The sequence below is a fragment of the Littorina saxatilis genome, unplaced genomic scaffold (assembly GCF_037325665.1).
Source record: "Littorina saxatilis isolate snail1 unplaced genomic scaffold, US_GU_Lsax_2.0 scaffold_424, whole genome shotgun sequence".
NCBI classification, from domain to species: Eukaryota; Metazoa; Mollusca; class Gastropoda; order Littorinimorpha; family Littorinidae; genus Littorina; species Littorina saxatilis.
Window position 1 is genome coordinate 6,957 of NW_027126937.1, and position 19,863 is coordinate 26,819.

The 19,863-nt window shown below is 42.0% G+C and overlaps 1 protein-coding gene across 1 annotated transcript; it reads right to left on the reverse strand.

The window, feature by feature from the left end:
• Window positions 1–18,168: 18,168 nt before the first annotated feature.
• On the reverse strand, window positions 18,169–19,032 carry LOC138955415 (probable G-protein coupled receptor 139; the record flags this gene model as incomplete). The annotated part of the gene is made up of 2 exons (XM_070327030.1): window positions 18,978–19,032; window positions 18,169–18,686 (listed from the first exon to the last, which is right to left on the reverse strand). Coding segments are annotated over exons 1-2 (573 nt in total), but the record flags the coding sequence as incomplete, so codon positions are not given.
• Between the last annotated feature and the right edge of the window lie 831 nt (window positions 19,033–19,863).

Here is a 19,863-nt window from a genome sequence, read left to right on the forward strand (position 1 = left end):
TGCCGAAGTGTCTGTACGGGCCTGAGGAAAAGCACCTTCGGTAACCGTTTCATGTCCAATCCTAAAACGTGTATGGGAATACTTTAAGCATAACATTCGGGTGGTTTTTTTCCGAATAGAAAATATATAATACATCCATGCGATTTTATGGAATAACTCTGTTAAGTGTTTTTGTTATTGTTGCCAAAACAGCATGATCATATTCTGTAAGATAAAATCGGTTATTGTCAGTTTGTTTGTTTCCTTTTGTACACAGCGAAAACAAATCGAATAGAAATTATACATCCATGCATTTTTCATGGAATAACTCCCTGAAGTGGTGTTGTTGTTGTTGTTGTTGTTGTTGTTGTTGTTGTTGTTGTTGTTGTTGTTGTTGTTGCGAGAACAGCTTGATAATATTCTGTGAGATAAAATCGGTTTTTGTTAGTTTGTTTTATTTTGTACAATAAAGATATTAAACATTTTTCGCCAAGATTTCATGGTCTCGCCTAGGTGACAATGGCCGCAAGCATAAACGTTGTTTTGACCACGAGTTGAATGTATGTAAATTTCTATTTGTGTCCCCAGAATAAGATTCTATTTGGGACATGAGGTGGTTGTACGCTAAGAAAAAGCTGGGTGTGTGGGGGTGGGGCCGGGAGGATGACGGGAGTGGGGCTGTACAAGTTAAAAGTTGCGTTGATAAAAGTTATAAGCGTTTGGTATTGGGCGTTGAGAATCATCCAATACAATTGACACTGGACATTTGAAGACGCAACAGTGGTCGACACGGGGAGCATCATAAACACCGCCCAATTGGATTGCATGACTTGACCGTCCTGCAGTGATGTCGTTCTCGTCGGCTATTGGTCAGTGGATTTTGAGAGCGCACGTGCCGGACAATTAAGGTGTTCATATGATTGGTTAATACACTGACACGGTTCTCACCCCTTTGAGAGGTCGTGGCCTACATAAAGTTAGTTCGTTTCGCAAATTAGCAAAAGTCCTCAAAAAAGTCGATAGTCACAGAGACTTTGTGTTCATAACAACCCAAAAACCAGAAGAAAAAGACCTGAGAGGCTACCTGGAGCTCTGCCTCACCTCTATGGTGACTGCTAGGCAGAAGCAGAGCCCCGAGGCTCTCATCAACTTATTAACGGATACCTACTGTTTTGTGACAAAAAATAAAGTGTCCGTCCCTAAACCAGACACCTATCTCATGGCCCTCAGCGCTCTCGCGGGGAGCAGAGATCTGTCGTCTGAGGAAATTCTCACAATTAAAAAATCACTGTAAGTCCCTTGTAATTCTGGACTCCCTAAATGGGGGGCAAAATAAAATAAAGCCAGCATAAATATATGATCGTCATTTGTCAACGGTATTAACTTAAACAAAGGGGACACACAGCTCGCAGGGAGGGAAGGGCATTGCCCCACCTCGTGGGCGTGTGGTTTGTTTGTTTTTTCGTTTTTTTTCGTTTTAAACTCCTGTTTCCGGATTACACAATAAACATAGAAACATGATTATATAAACGAGAGGATAGCTGTTTTCTCTCTCAGTTAATACTGCTAATGTGCCGTCGCCTTCCCTGCGACTATTGTAGTGGCGGGGAGGTCGACGGACAACGCAGATAGATCTTTTTATCCTATTTAAAATTAACAAATGCCGCATAGCAACTCATGCGTGCGTCAATGAAATGATGTATCCAAATGTTACTACCCTATAGAAGATCAGTATTACGTTTTGCGCATGTTCTTTATATTTTTCTCACAATGTTGTCACTTTTAAACCTTCTAACAGGTGGTCCTGAGTTTTATCTTTTTCTTAACGAAACTAAAATTGAATTAAAAATCCATGTTTTAATGGTCCTTCCCCTAGGAAGTCAACGCATATAAAGAAAAAAATATCCCCGAGTATAATTCTCATTGCCCCACCCCCCTCCCTTATTCATGGAGAGCGGGGCCGGGGTCCTATCACGGTCGGGATTGCTTGGTCTTGCCCTTTTCTTTCCCTCCTTTTCTTCTTTTAGCGTATCATCAACTCATGTCCCTAAAAGGAAAATTTCCTGTGAGGACGTAAAGGACCCCCTTTTTTTTACAAATTAGCAATTGTCCGGTCAGACATCATATGGTGCGGGTGTTAAATCTGTCAGTTTGCAAGAGAGATAATTCGAGTTTGTGAGACTTGTTGCATACAGTGGTAAATACCTGATTTTGATGACTTTGGTGATCTTTCTCAGACGGGAGGAATAGCAGAAAGGCAAGAAAATAAAAGTGAGTGATTTTGATTCTATTGATTGTGCCTATGATTAGGTTAGATTGAATAGATTAGATTGTGCAAGCAGGATTCCACCATGGAATACATTTAATTTATATGAGGGTTAACGTTGTCTGCACCATCTCAGAAAAACTATCATATTTTCGACCTAAATCTGTGGATCTAAAAACATCATCTCGGTTATAATGTAGTATATAACAGCCTAAAGCATGTCACATTTATAGAACAAACAAAAAAAATAATAATTTCGCTAGTATCGTGTACACTACATTGGGGTGTGCACGTTAAAGATCCCACGATTGACAAAAGGGTCTTTCCTGGCAAAATTGTATAGGCATATATAAAAATGTCCACCAAAATACCCGTGTGACTTGGAATAATAGGCCGTGAAAAGTAGGATATGCGCCGAAATGGCTGCGATCTGCTGGCCGATGTGAATGGGTGATGTATTGTGTAAAAAAACAAATCTATCTCACACGGAATAAATAAATTCCTGCGCCTTAATATGTGCGCGATATAAATTGCATGCATAAAATAAAAAATGAAAAAGATAAAAAAAATGATAAATAAATCCCTGCGCTTAGAACTGTACCCACGGAATACGCGCGATATAAGCCTCATATTGATTGATTGATTGATTGATAGTATTTTGCGTGTGATATTTTCCGAGTGTGATAAAACAAGTTAGAATGACAATAAATCGGAAAGACTTAGTTAGGGTTAGGGTGGGTGGCCGAGTGGTAACGCACTTGCGCTCGGAAGCGAGAGGTTGCGAGTTCGACCCTGGGTCAGGGCGTTAGCAATTTTCTCCCCCCTTTCCTAACCTAGGTGGTGGGTTCAAGTGCTAGTCTTTCGGATGAGACGAAAAACCGAGGTCCCTTCGTGTACACTACATTGGGGTGTGCACGTTAAAGATCCTACGATTGACAAAAGGGTCTTTCCTGGCAAAATTGTATAGGCATATATAAAAATGTCCACCAAAATACCCGTGTGACTTGGAATAATAGGCCGTGAAAAGTAGGATATGCGCCGAAATGGCTGCAATCTGCTGGCCGATGTGAATGCGTGATGTATTGTGTAAAAAAAATTCCATCTCACACGGCATAAATAAATCCCTGCGCCTTGAATATGTGCGCGATATAAATTGCATAAAATAAAAATAAAATAAAAAATAAATAAATCCCTGCGCTTAGAACTGTACCAACGGAATACGCGCGATATAAGCCTCATATTGATTGATTGATTGAAAGACTTAGTTATCGTACAGTAACAACATGTCATTTAATTACTTGATTTTGGGATAGTTTCGGAGCAGTTTTGAAAAAAATATTGCATGGGTTCAGTCTCGTTTTCACGTCCAAATCGTCAGAAAACTTTCCAAAATGTAAGACAGATTCTGCAACTTTTCTGTCGGTGTCTGTGTGTCTGTTTATCTTTCTCTCTATGTCTCTGTTTCTCTGTCTCTCTCTTTCTCTGGCTCTCTCTCTCTCTTTGTCTGTCTGTCTGTTTGTTTCTTTTTTGTCTCTCTTTCTGTCTGTCTGTCTGTCTGTCTGTAAAGCTGTCATAACTGTTCCTTTTATTTCTATCTCTTTCCTTGTTTTTGATTAGATATTTGACTGTCTGCGGGATGAAAAAAAGAGCATTTTAGCATTTCTTATTCTGTTAGTGTTAAGATAAAGATCAATTCAATTCAATTTAATTCAATTCAATTCAATACAATTCTCTCTCCCTCATTCTCATTCTCATAAATCAGACTCAGTGTTTGTGTTATACTGCCTTGCTCTGCTGAGTGTGTGTGTCATACCGCTTTGCTCTGCTGAGTGTGTGTGTTTGTGTTAATTACGGTCTGTCTGTATATTCTTTTGTCTGTCCGTCTGTCACTCAAGGGTAAACCGGCACGGTTAGCCTAGTGGTAAGGCGTCCGCCCCGTGATCGGGAGGTCGTGGGTTCGAACCTCGGCCGGTGTCACGATTTCATCTTTCGCCTGTGTACATATTTCCCCCTCGATATTTACTCGAGACTGAAATGTTGTTTCCTGGTAAAATTAAGAAGGGAAATTATTTATGGACGAAAAGCATGTCAGTTTCTGGCATGTGAAGAAAATTGGTTGTGAAATTAAATAGATTTCACTCCCAAAATCGAATTCTTCGAAAACGTGTACCGAGTGGTTACGTCCCTTGAGTAAGAAGGGAAACATTTTAGGATGAATCAAATTTCTAAGTTAAATAAAATAATTGGTTGGACAAATTTGGCCCCATGAATGTAAGGTACACAAGGTCGCTCATCAGTACTATCGAAGGGTGTTTTTTTTGTTCAGTGTAGAGTTTATACTAGATCAACGAGGCCGAAAATCGAAATATCAACACAGCGAAAGATAAAAACGTCACACCGGGTCATACCTAAGACTTTAAAATTGGCAATCTAGTGGCTGATCCACATCCCATTTTGGTGCAATCCCATTTTTGCCGCCGTCCCATTTTTTGCCCCATCCCATTTTCGCGACATTTCACAAGCCAAGCGTCATTTTATAAAATTTATAATTTTGAATGATTAATGAGATAAGGATGATTATAATGATGATGCTATGGATTTCCAATTTGGATTGAGACTACGTGACAGGGCATTTTACTAACATGTCATAACAAAAGCGCGACATCCCATTTTGACACCATATCCCATTTGGCCGCCATGCCGTTTCACCGTATTCCATTTATCCCCCATCCCATTGTTGCGACATTTCACAAGCCAAGCGTCATTTTACTACCGTGTCATAACAATAGCGCGTCATCCCATTTTGACACCATCCCATTTGGCCGCCATCACATTTTTTATTTATTCTTCTTGCCAAGCCTCACTATACTACTATACTGCGTTATTCAACTAGGAAGACATTCCGTTTACGCCAAATTCCATTTTTGACACAATCCAAAATGTCGCGAAATAGAGATGGCGGCAAAATGGGATGACGGCAAAACGGCATGGCGACAAAATGGAATGTGGCGCTAGTGGTTTGACACTGTGGTAAAATGACACATGGCCAATGAAATGTCGCAAAAATGGGATGGGGGCAAAATGGGATAACGGCCAAACGGGATTGCGCCAAAATGGGACGTGGAGCTAATGGTACATGACATGGTGGTAAAATGACACTTGGCCTGTAAAATGTCGCAAAAATGGGATGGGGGCGAAATGGGCTAACGGCGAAACGGGATTGCGCCAAAATGGGATGTGGAGCTAATGGTACATGATATGGTGGTAAAATGACACTTGGCCTGAGAAATGTCGCCAAAATGGGATGGGGGCGAATTGGGATAACGGCGAAACAGGACTAATAGATCCCTTGACTTGGGGTAGTGCGACTCTGTCACTGCTAGCTTTCCACTCGGAGGAAGCGACCGGAATTTCCCAACGATGGGACATCCTAGTAATGAATTTTTTTTTTTTTAATTCTTAAAATTAACAGAGTCGCGCTACCCCAAAAGTCAAGGAATTTCGTGTTTGTCCCTTGACTTTGGAGATGACAAGAAAATATCGGGCGCAAAAACGTGATTTGTAAAATTTTTCACAACATAATTATGTCGCCTCGCGCCATGTATGTGATGAAACCATTCATATAGCTCTGCGGGAGCTCTGCACTTTTGGACGTCCCCATTTCACTGCTGTACAGCAAACATCGTCCCCAAATACCTGTTTGTTTCTAAAAAATCACGCTGGAGGTTGCATTTTATGTAATAACCTCCTGAAATGAGTTTTGACACTTTAGAATGGCATGTAAAATGACACATGGCCTATGAAATGTCGCAAAAATGGGATGGGGGCAAAATGGGATAACGGCCAAACGGGATTGCGCCAAAATGGGACGTGGAGCTAATGGTACATGACATGGTGGTAAAATGACACTTGGCCTGTAAAATGTCGCAAAAATGGGGTGGGGGCGAAATGGGCTAACGGCCAAACGGGATTGCGCCAAAATGGGACGTGGAGCTAATGGTACATGACATGGTGGTAAAATGACACTTGGCCTAAAAAATGTCGCAAAAATGGGATGGGGGCGAAATGGGTTAACGGCGAAACGGGATTGCGCCAAAATGGGATGTGGAGCTAATGGTACATGATATGGTGGTAAAATGACACTTGGCCTGAGAAATGTCGCCAAAATGGGATGGGGGCGAATTGGGATAACGGCGAAACAGGACTAATAGATCCCTTGACTTGGGGTAGTGCGACTCTGTCACTGCTAGCTTTCCACTCGGAGGAAGCGACCGGAATTTCCCAACGATGGGACATCCTAGTAATGAATTTTTTTTTTTTTTTAATTCTTAAAATTAACAGAGTCGCGCTACCCCAAAAGTCAAGGAATTTCGTGTTTGTCCCTTGACTTTGGAGATGACAAGAAAATATCGGGCGCAAAAACGTGATTTGTAAAATTTTTCACAACATATGTCGCCTAGCGCCATGTATGTGATGAAACCATTCATATAGCTCTGCGGGAGCTCTGCACTTTTGGACGTCCCCATTTCACTGCTGTACAGCAAACATCGTCCCCAAATACCTGTTTGTTTCTAAAAAATCACGCTGGAGGTTGCATTTTATGTAATAACCTCCTGAAATGAGTTTTGACACTTTAGAATGGCATGTAAAATGACACATAACCTATGAAATGTCGCAAAAATGGGATGGGGGCAAAATGGGATAACGGCCAAACGGGATTGCGTCAAAATGGGACGTGGAGCTAATGGTACATGACATGGTGGTAAAATGACACTTGGCCTGTAAAATGTCGCAAAAATGGGATGGGGGCGAAATGGGCTAACGGCGAAACGGGATTGCGCCAAAATGGGATGTGGAGCTAATGGTACATGATATGGTGGTAAAATGACACTTGGCCTGAGAAATGTCGCCAAAATGGGATGGGGGCGAATTGGGATAACGGCGAAACAGGACTAATAGATCCCTTGACTTGGGGTAGTGCGACTCTGTCACTGCTAGCTTTCCACTCGGAGGAAGCGACCGGAATTTCCCAACGATGGGACATCCTAGTAATGATTTTTTATTTTTTTTATTCTTAAAATTAACAGAGTCGCGCTACCCCAAAAGTCAAGGAATTTCGTGTTTGTCCCTTGACTTTGGAGATGACAAGAAAATATCGGGCGCAAAAACGTGATTTGTAAAATTTTTCACAACATATGTCGCCTAGCGCCATGTTTGTGATGAAACCATTCATATAGCTCTGCGGGAGCTCTGCACTTTTGGACGTCCCCATTTCACTGCTGTACAGCAAACATCGTCCCCAAATACCTGTTTGTTTCTAAAAAATCACGCTGGAGGTTGCATTTTATGTAATAACCTCCTGAAATGAGTTTTGACACTTTAGAATGGCATTTAACGCTCATTGAAGTTTTAACAAACTTTCTAACACCTAAAACATTCATAGCACCGATAACGTAATTCTAGCTCTGCACTTTGTGTACACATACGTCCCCATTTCACTGCTGTACAGCAAACATCGTCCCCAAATGTCTGTTTTTCTAAAAATCACGCTGGAGGTTGCATTTTATGTAATAACCTCCTGAAATGAGTTTTCACACTTTAAAATGGCATTTAACGCTCATTGAAGTTTTAAGAAACTTTCTAACACTTAAAACAAAAGAGACCCCAAATGCCTGTGTTTTGAGCAAGATGGCATTTTGATACACAGCCGACCCCAAATGACTGTAAAACCACCTAAGTGTGTGTGTGTGTGTGTGTGGGTGTGTGTGTGTGTGTGTGTGTGTTTGCGTGTGTGTGTGTGTGTGTGTGTGTAATGTGTATGTGTGTGTGTGTGAGTGTGTGAGTGTGTGTGTGTGAGTGTGTGTGTGTATGTGTGTGTGTGTGTGTGTGTGTGTGTGTGTAAGAAAGACTGAGAGAGAGGGAGAAAGAGTGTGTGTGTGTGGGTGTGAATGTGTGTGTGCATGAGTTTGTGTGTATGTTTGTGTGTGTATGAGTGTGTATATGTGTTTGTTTGTAAAGGTGTGTGTGTCCGTCTGTCTATGTGAGTATTTGTTTGTTTGTTTGCTTAACGCCCAGCCGACCAAGAAGGGCCATATCAGGGCGGTGCTGCTTTGAGATATAACGTGCGCCACACACAAGGCAGAAGTCGCAGCACAGGCTTCATGTCTCACCCAGTCACATTATTCTGACACCGGAACAACCAGTCCTAGCATGCACTAACCCCATAATGCCAGACGCCAGGCGGAGCAGCCACTAGATTGCCAATTTTAAAGTCTTAGGTATGACCCGGCCTGGGTTCTAACCCACGACCTCCCGATCACGGGGCGGACGCCTTACCACTGGGCCAACCGTGTATGTGCTATGAGTGTGTGTTTTGTGTGTATGAGATTTGTGTGAGTCAGTGTGTGTGTGTGTGTGTGTGTGTGGGTGTGTGTGTGTGTCTGTCTGTGTCTGTGGGTGTGTGCGTGCGTACATGCGTGCGTATGTACATGTGTGTGTGTGTGTGTGTCTGTCTGTCTGTTTGTATAAGAGAGAGAGAGAGAGAGAGAGAGAGAGAGAGAGAGAGAGAGAGAGAGAGAGAGTGGGTGGGTGGGTGTGTGTTTGTGCGTGTGCGTAAGTGTATGTGTGTGTGTATGTGTGTTTGTTTGTAAAGGTGTGTATGTCCGTCTGTACTCTTCTTCTCTGCCATTACGTTTAAGAAAATCGCGGTAATTAATCGCACATTGAATGTCGTGTGTAAGCCATTTTGGTTTTGGGTGTTGCTGCACACGAGAGGTTCTGAATGGTGCATGTTTATCATATACTTTTATAAACAAGTTGTACCATAATTCAAATGCTTCATCGGGGTCAGTATGATTATACATTATTGAAAAATCTGTAAAAATTAAATCAGAAAGGAATGATTTTTTTATCAAGTTTTGAAAATAGCCTATAAGTTATAAATTTATGCTTTCGTTTGGGGATTCTAACCCCTTTTTTCGACCATGTGAGGCATATGGGAAAGTGATCACTACAACCAATACTTGGAACTGACGTTTCAGTAATGTTAGCCTGGGTTGACACACATATATATGGTCTATAAGCGTTACAGAGAGAGAGAGAGAGAGAGAGAGAGAGAGAGAGAGAGAGAGAGAGAGAGAGAGAGAGAGAGAGAGAGAGAGAGAGTGAGAGAGAGAATTGAATTGAAATTTATTTTACGAGGATGACAGAATAAGCAATGTATACATGCTTCTTTTCATCCGGCCCTCGCCCATTGAGGGGTAACAAACAAGAAGAAATAAAAGATAAGTTTAACAATAGTACAAATAACATATTTACCATAATTAACATGTCAAGCAACCAATAAGACATTTTAAGATGCATTAGGATTCTTTAGCAATGCTTGAAAATTATATATAACAGGGAAATATGTGTTTGTATAAAAAAAAATCCTTCATGAATTATATATAATCATGTTTTTCAATATAATCAGAGAGAGAGAGAGAGAGAGAGAGAGAGAGAGAGAGAGAGAGAGAGAGAGAGAGAGAGAGAGAGAGAGAGAGAGAGAGAGAGAGAGAGAGAGAGAGAGAGAGAGAGAGGTCAGAAGGCGATTCAAGAGAAGACAAAAAATACAGGCGGAATGTTTTAATGCTTCGAATAAAAACGTCGTTAGGCCACAAAAAATAGGTCTGTTTACGGTAACATAGGCCAAAAAAATAGGGTCGGTAGGTCGGGATTTTTTTTTTATAGTTTTTTTTCCCCAAAAAACCATATTTTTACGTTATTTTGCAAAAAACCCAGATTTTTTTTTGTTTTCCCCCAAATGCCAAAAAAAAGTCTAGGGTCGCGCGAAAAAAATAGGGTCGGTCGGGTTACCGTAAACAGACTATTTTTTGGGGGGGCCTAACGACGTTTTTATTCGAAGCATTAGGTCTCGGCTGTCGAGATGAGAGGGTATGGTGTTCCCTTTTTTTCTGTCGGATGTCTGACAGAGTTCTAAAATATAAAGTGGAAGCCTAATTCCACGGATTTATTCATTCTGGGCATATCAATCAAACACAATCAAACTATATATTTAAAATCAAAAAGCGACAAAGAATAGATTAGTACATATCAAATATTGACCGAATGCAAAGCAATAAAGACTTTTTGTTTTTAAAAGGTTCTGTAACAACACTTGTTTTGCACTATGTGATATATGTTTCGACAATCACTACACAAAAATGCTTTCCGAACATGTTGCATTTGATACAATTCCACAAAAAGTATCCTAATGTATCTTGATCATTTTCACATCGGGTACAGATTGAAAAACGTGCAATCTCGTACCAAAACAACGAACGATTTGATAGGAATATTCGAAATCAAAATTCTGAACAAAAGCCATCTTAATCTTGTATCAAATGTGGGCTTAATCACTTTTTTAAATATCTGTATTTTTGACTCGACCAAAGGTTATCCTCTGTGATTATTGTTTTAAGCACACAGGTAAATGATCACTTGACACACACTTAATATACATTTACACTCGTTGTATTAGTTTTTAAAACATCTTTGACATACCAAACAATCACGCAAACTAAATTCTATTTTGAAATAGACGTATCAAACTTGATGATAACGCTTAACAGCAGGCACAACACATTACAACATACAGCCGAACCTCGCTTATAGGAAACATTGCCTACAAGAAAGGACTTTTTATTTCCCTGCCAAATGTCTTCTTTCTTCAACTTAGAATTTTCCGGATAAGAAATGATCCGTTATAAACGAAAGCCTCGGTTATAAGAAGTGAGTTGTCTCTCCCTCGACACGCCTGTCCTCGAATAAAGGTAAGAACCAGTCACTTAAGATTTACACTTTGTTGCAATGCGTGGACCGGATGCCATCCAGACAGACTGGAAAGGCTAGACAGGCACCTGAATCGTAAATTGGTGTGTTCGAATGACTCTTTTGTTGGGTGTTAAATAAATATATGTACTCTTATGACAACCCCTCATCGATTTATTTTCTCAGCAGCAACAACAAAACAAAACAATCTCCCTGCCCTAAAATTCAACAACTGCTCATTGTCAAAATAATGTGCAGTTTGTGTTGTGAAATTCTAGTTTTAGCTAATGAATGTGCACACATCTAGTGATCCACTATCAAAAAGACCAACAAAATTAGCTTGCGACAATAAAACCAACAACCCTTACAGCATAAAACTCCAGATAGATCAATTTGTTCAAGTTTTTCTAATGCTTGTTTCTTTACTCCTAAAGGGTATCCCAAACATATGCAACCCATAAAATGCTAATAACTTCTACATCTGTTGACCGACTCACTTTATATTGGTTGTACATGAACGTACGCCTCCAGATGACCAGTCCTCAAAGTGGCACATTCATAGGTCACATGCATACCATAACCAACCTTAGACAATCAGTGACTCATATACAGCACTTACAGGCAGGATCAGGGCATAATTGATGGCGGAATGCGTTTATGGCATTGATGAACTTTGCACGCCTTTGTGCACGTGTAACTTAACAACAAAAGGGGAAATTTGTTTCTGTCTTTTGAGTTCAGCAAATATCTTCATAGGTGTGTATGAACTTCAGTTTGCTCACAACCATTCCGGAAAGAGTCCTACCTGTAGGTAAAATTGTCATAAATTGTGACAGGGGAGGCTACCGCTCCTTTCACAGCAGACTCTGCACCCGAGTTGTTGGCCTTTAAGTCAACACCGGTGGATTGTGGAATTCTGTTTGTGATGGGGTCTGGTGGTTTCCGATTGTCTGTATGTTCATGGAAACCTTCGGGTTTGGATAACAGTTTTTATAGGGCTAAGAAATTGGCCCTAACATTTTCAATCCTGTTTGATTGCAACACTGAAAACAACAACTTTGACCAGCTTTGGCTAAATGACCTGCTGAGATAGGGGTAAACAGAGTTTTAAAAAAACAGCTTCAGAGTTTTAAAAAAACAGCTTTAAAGCTAGCCATTTTGGAAAGACGTCTGACGATTTGGATCGTAAAACGTTCAAGAGACATTCGCTGTACTGTACTATAGAAACACCAGCAATGATTTAATCAAAACTGCTCCAAAACTATGCCAACTAGTAAAATGAATTTTAATCAGCGAGCGGTTTGCTTAGCCCAGCTTTCCTGTCAGGAGTCTAGACTTCCGATCGTTATCATTATCTATTTCGTTTTCATAGATACCCATTCGTCAAAGCAGATTAAGACCGTTAGATTGAGGAAGTCAAACCTACAGTCTAGCTTACGCATGCAAATGCCGTGCCTTACAGAGCTAAAACGCTTCGCATTAGATAGAGAAACAAACACAATAGTTGTTGGAGAATATCACGGTTTGCGATGTCTTATACAGCATACAGATTTGAAAAATAGAACGCTCAAGCACAAATTCTAAGACCTTCCTCGTGTGTGTTGTCATCTATTCAACTACCAAAACCAACTCTGTAGCTCTCGGCTCAATTTCAAATCCGTATCTCTAGGAATAGCACATGCAATACTCAGGGTCGAAAGGTAGGACAAACATAATGCCTTGCGCAAAAAGGCGTCACAGAGTTATGAGTCTGGGATTCCTATTCCAAACACAGACATTTTCTATTTGAGTAACTTGACGCTCAAACGTTTAATTTAATGTGATCCTGGTATGCGGTCACATAGTTACAACCATCCACCCTGAACTTTATAGCTCTTTGGGCAATTTGGGACAGTTTTCTTGTGAGATATTATTCCTTTAAGCGTATCAAAATTTGGTTATTTGTGTTTCACATATATCCTTTTTTAGCACACATGTAAAACGAAAGCTACTTAGACATCCACCAAAAGCAGGGTGGCGTTGAACATGTCCAGGGTGGGAGGCAAAACGCATATTTCAGTGTGACACAAAAATCTACTCTGTGTAATACTTAGCACCAATAACTGATAATTTTCCAGACACACATTGAATGACGATGATTGGGAGTATTCAAGCGGAATTTCAACAAACTAGTGTTTTTTTAACGAGAGCTTAAAAACGTGACACCAAAACATGCGTAACACTAAAAGAACAAATGTTCAGTGTAAAAGCAAACAAACGCTTGGGACTTAGAACCAGAATTTGTTTTCATATGTTTCTGACACAATGCATAACAAGCAATATTGCAACAGTTACCTAAAGCCCCTTTCACACTTCTGCAAACAAGAGTGCGGATAGCTGCGGACGGCGATCCGCGGACCTCCGCAGGAAAAATACTGCGGACGTGAAGATAAACAACGGTGCACGTGTGAAACGCGGACAGCTACGTTTTGATTGCGTGCTGTCGTCGTGTTGACCGCGGATTCGATGCGGATTGATGGCGGATAACACCGCAGATCCACAGCGGTTGTTGGCGGATGGCGGCGGTCTGTCAACGGATGGCTACGTGCAGTCGGCGTGCAGACGCCGTGTCAAGTGCGGACATTGCGGATCGCAGCGAACAATCGCGGTTTTACGCCGACTTTGCGCGGGTAAAACGCGGTTTTGGCGGTTTGACGGCGTGAAATGTGGCGTCCGCGGGCTCGGAAATCGCTGCGGAACGTCACGGATGGGCAAGTTTGGGATATTTCAAGGGCCAGAATCCTCGGGATTTCGTTCACTGCTACCTACGGTTATACATCTGCTGAATATAAAGGGGGAACTTTCTTTTTGTGAGGTGTTTATATTGGACCTTCTGAATATCTAAAGGTATCTACTGCTGTCTACTGTAGTATATCACAGAGCAGAGTTCTGAAGATTCACATTGATGCTGGTTTGCAAACAAGAATACTGATGCATGTGCAGGACACAGAATAAGAAGTTAAAAGAATAAGAAGACAGGGGAAAAAAATAAGAAGTGGTGACTTTGCAGTATGGCTTTAGGGTTGCCCACAACACTATCTGCCTCCTGGTGATATACGTCTGTATATCATTGAAGAGTTTGCAATTGAAGTCCTGGCTTGTCCCACCACTTCAGAGGGCTGGAAAGAAGTTGCAACCGGATTCTACAAGAATTGGAACTTTTCTCATTGTGGGGGTACTATAGATGGTAAGCATGTCGCACTAATGTGCCTGGGGAAGTCTGGCAGCTTCTACTACAACTACAATGACTTCTTCTCTATTGTTTCTGCTAGCCCTGGTGGATGCAGACTACAAGTTCTTGTTTGTGGATATAGGACATACTGGTTTAGGATCAGATGCTGGAGTGTTTGCCTCAACTCCCCTGAAGGAAGCCCTAACAGATGGCATTATTAACCTCCCAGAACCTGAACCCCTGCCCAATGATCGGGTACATCACGAAGCGTCCCGGTACCGAAGCGTCCCGGTACCGAAGCGTCCCGGTGCCGAAGCGTCCCACTATAACGCGTCACAGGGGTACCGGGACGCTTTGGTACCGGGACGCTTCGGGACGCTCCCGCGCAGTAGGGCACGAAGCGTCCCGGTACCGAAGCGTCCCGGTGCCGAAGCGTCCCGGTACCAGTCACCACGCACATCCTCGGCTCGCATGCCAATGTATTATATAGCAAAAGGAATGCCTGTAATTCACACAGAGCAATCACTTGGTCTTAAACGTGCACAAGACAAACACTTTCATACTGGGGGAGCGAGCCAGTCTGAAGAGTACTCGGGTCTAGCGCGAGCGTTCTTTATTACCCAAATGAACCCAAACAAACCCAAATTAACCCAAATGATACAATTTAAAAGTCGGAGGCAGAACTGAAAAGACTTTTTCCGACGCTCACGCTTAGTGAAGCCAGAAAGCGTGTGTGATAACAGACATATCCCTCTTGTGATCGGAAGCCTACGGACTTTCCCCCCGAACTTGTCCACACGGGTACAGTATTTCCAAATTGGTGTGTTGTGAGTACAGATCTAAAGTAAAGTTGGGGAAAAGTTGGACAAAAAGTGATTTTATTTTACCGAAAGCAAATCAAGGTCTGTGCAAAATTAAAAAAATCAGTGAAGTCAATGTCAAATCAAGGTCAATATTAAATTTAAAAAAAATAAATATGGTTAGTCAAGTCAAGGTCAAATCAAGGTCAACAAGGGCGGATCTGGGGGGGTTACACGGGTTACGTAACCACCCCCCCACCCCCCCAAAAAGAGGTAATTTATTGGCTCAGGATGCACCAGATAGCTCTATTTTGCTTCTTTGGATAAACACAATTTCCGGGGGGGCATGCCCCCGGACACCCCTGGAGGCTTAGGCGCCTTCGGCGCCGTCAACTTGTATCTTCGCAGTCATTTTGTAACCCCGCTTCCAAAGTGAATTGATCCGCCCTTGGTCAAGGTTTAAAAAAAAAAAAAGTCTAAGTCCTGTGACGCGTTATAGTGGGACGCTTCGGTACTGGGACGCTTTGGTACCGGGACGCTTTGGTACCGGGACGCTTCGGTACCGGGACGCTTTGGTACCGGGACGCTTCGGTACCGGGACGCTTTGGTACCGGGACGCTTCGGGGTGTCCCCGCGCCATAATTGTTGTTTCCAAGCCAAGCGTTGAAAGATTCGTGCGCAGCTAAAATTAGACATACAGTGCATTTTGACTAGTTTTCACCACGAGTGCGCATGCTCAGATATTTACACAACGTTTCAGCTCTTCAAAGCGCATGCTCACATTTACACAATGGTATTTCCTGGGTTTTTCCACAGCTTTACACCACCATTTACCTTATATGGAAATTAAACAAAGACGCGTTTGATCATATAAGGAACATAAATTGCAGACAAAGAGTGTACTAAAAGCCTATAGCCTTTACATGGTTGGAGATGATGCATTTGCACTGAAAACCTGGATGATGAAGCCCTTATCTCACAGACAGATGACACATGAACAGAGAGTCTTCGATTACAGACTGGCAAGAGCAAGTATAAGTAGCCTAGTGGCTGAAAATGCTTTTGGACTACTTGCTGCCCGCGTCAGATGTCTCCTCTGACAACCATGACACAAAGTCCAGAGAGAGTCAGCATTATCACCTATGCCTGCTGTGTCCTGCACAACTTTTTGAAGATCAGGAACCCTACCCTGGACGTTACTTTAGTGGACCATGATCAGCCAGCCAGCCATGAGTTCACCCCAGGATCGTGGAGAGAAAATGCACATCTGCCAGACATTGAGCCACGTCCTCTGCGTCTTCTGGTCATGATGAAGTGTTGTGGTCTGCCGCGGTCGTTTGAATGGCTGGAAGACCGCAGAGCACCGCCTTAAGTACGCAAGGGAACGTCGGTGGAAGGTCGTTATCCGCGGCATTGCGCACGTAGTCCGCGAAGACCGCTGTCAACACGTGTTCAGACCGCGGATGCACTTGTATACTTTAACCATGTGCTATTATCCGTGACGAGTCCGCTGAGTGAACGTGCCACAAACGCAGACAACCGCATCTAACACGCAGCTAACCGCAACACAAACACCAACTAAACACACCTTGCGGACGGCTGCGGACACATCACGTTGCTAACACGTGCTCTGCGGAGGCAACGCGTGCCCTGCGAACTGACTGCGTTCTCTACACGGCCAATTTTCCCCGTCAGTGTCCGCAGCCTAAAATTAAACCAGTTTGATTTGTTCCGACCTTCTGCGCGGACTACTGCGGTCTCTGCGGACCACGGCGGACATCTGCGGACTGCTTCTGTGTTACTCACACGGATAGCTGCGGAGTGCCGTCCGCAGCCATCTGCAGTCTTGTTTGCAGAAATGTGAAAGGGGCTTAAGCCATTAGATCACCATAAATACTGCCAACAAGGGATGAAGATGACACTGGGCAACGTAAATTCCTGTGCAATAAAGAATTATGCTGCATAATGCAGTAATCATTATGAACAGGGTCCATGCGAATATCGTGGCGCTAAATATTTTTCTTATGTCAAAGAATTGTTAGTGTAAAATCAATTCTCACCATACGCACGTTTCACGCATGACACGCAATTTACATTGTGGATTAGATGTATTTTAGGTTGGAACATCGATGCTTGGTGTTAAGATCTGAATATCTACAGTGCTGTGCTATTTATAGTAGAAGTCCTTTCCCCTATCTGACAGAGTGGATTTGTGTGACAACAAAATAAACGCATGTTTCAATTTGTGACACTGCATGAAACGTGCGTTATGGTCAGTTCTGGTCAGTTGTCTTAGCACTGCTTCTCTCAGACGATGTTAAAATGTTGACTGGTGCTGTTGAATATTTGAACTCTGCACATAAACCAGTTTCAGTTGAAGATTAACTTCTGCTATAAAGTAGCTTCCAGTACCACGAGAAAGGGGATCACCATTTTCATTTTTGGTCGACATGTTTGCGTGACACGCGAGTTTAATCATATACGTACGACGAATGAAAATTGACGCTCTCACTGCGATTTTCTACATCCAGTCGTTCGCGCAAGTCAAGCCGTTTGACCAGTTTTGCAAAATTCCCTAGGTTTCTGGATGACTTTGTTGCTGTTCATGATTGAGAATAATTAGCTTATCTCACCTGTACATTAAGTTGTTTACACCTCACTGTCAGCTATTTACTTTTCCTGGTCATGCTTATAACACTACAAGCACGTAGCAAAAACTTGAAAGACGACAGCTATAAACTTCTGGGACGACAAGGTCATACCATGTACTATTACCATGTGGAATTGTGTGACGCTCCATTGATTAGTTTCAACGGAGCGAAGTTTCTGATTTACCTAGCTCGCGTCTAGAAATCAGTTTCTTGTATTTTTTCATTGGTACTTACTTCTGTCATATTCGTGCCTGATACAGATACATTTTGTTTATGTTGCTTGCAGCAAAACAACTGCCGAGCGTCATTCCTGAATTTTGTACCTGTTAAACAGTACAAGTAGAAATTTATCGCACTGTTAATGTACCATAGCATGTGTAAAAATTCGTATACAAATACCAGAATTGCTTTGCTAACAACGCTGCGTTCGAAATATGGTTTAGTATAAGGTACAATGATAAAATACAATGACAGGGGGGCAGTCAGTACACAGAATGTCAGAGATATAACAATCAATGTCACTGTCATGGATGACGCTTTCTTGCTACGTGAGCCAAGCTGATCAGACTGACCTGATGCCAGTGTAACACGAGCTTTACGGACAGAGTCAGTGACTTTCCACACAAGGACCAAGTTGCAGACGAAGAGAATCGCAAAGGGAAATAAAGAAAACACGATAGAGTCAATCCATGGCCAGATTATTCTCATGAAAAAATTGTAATCCTGTGGGTAAATGGTTGGCGTGCAATAAATGGCTGTATCGTTTGCAGATCGAACAAGTGCCATCCCGTATAAAAAATGGGAATTGAGTAGACAAGCAAACATTATTAATCCTATTATATAGAATCTAACTTTGCCTGCAGCACACCAAAGATTAACCTTATGAGGCCAGATAACAGAAACTGCCCGCTGAACTGTCATAGCAACCACTAACCATACTGAAGTAACACCTACTGTGTAAGAGAATAGGCCTATCAGTTTACATGCTAATACGTGCGTCTTATCTACAGACAATGAAAACACTCCTTCAATCCAGCTCAACGACAGTCCACTGTAAAGCAGGCACAGGTCGGCTACGGCCAGTGCTCTGAAAAAAAGTCTGAGAGATGAATGCGACTGTTGTCTGCTGAACAGAATGAGGATCATTACATTGCCAAAAGTTCCAAGACCAAGGATGATGGGTGGAGCAGTTTGTTGTAAGACCTTTGTTGCCTGATGAAAGGAATTCGCGGCATGGCTGTCATCATAAGAAGGGATATCACTGACGCTTGCCGAGGAATGATCCACCACAGGTGCTGTAGAAATGGTTTTCTCCATGTTTGAAGTATATCTCAACGTCGTCAATGAGAGCTGAGTTTCTTTTGCTTCACAGTAAATACGATACAGTATTGATCCTAATTTGTACTTTTTGAAGAACGTTTCATTTTATTCTGTTGAAATATTTATTACTTAAAATGTAGAAAGTATGAATTTATGGTATTCTACTTGTAAGTTATATATATAACATCCAAACTTGACTTAAGACGACTAAACTTGTGTAATGTTGAATAGTTCAGATCTTTCGATACGTTGTGAATAGCACTGTAGACGGTGACGCAGTCCAGCTCGCATACACCTGCACACACACAGTTGATTTCTTAAAAAAGACAGGAAACACCCACACATACACACGCGTGCGCACACACACACACACACACACACACACACACACACACTCACAAACACACACACACACACCAAAATGACATGTTTTGCATTTGAACCAAAATGTCAAACCCTTGCTATCTTTGATCAACTACACTTACTTTTGGCTATTTTGATACTTTCTTTTACACAAATTATTTGCTTTTTAACTTTATACCGTCTGACTGCGAAAAACAACATTGTATCCTACAAATGTCAGAGAGACCACCCATGCCTTAACTAAACAATATCTTCACATGTGTGTATCGTGTAAATGAGGTCGGGTCAAACTACACTCTAGCAGGGGCCTCACAAGAAATGTTCTGCTCATGATGACGAAGTCACCCAGACAAACTACATGCTCAAAACACTGTGTTGCTTCCTCTGTAAAAGATATGACAACTTGCAGGTGAAGCCATAATTCCTATTGTGTTCTTGACGTCAGAGATTTCAACTTTGACGAGA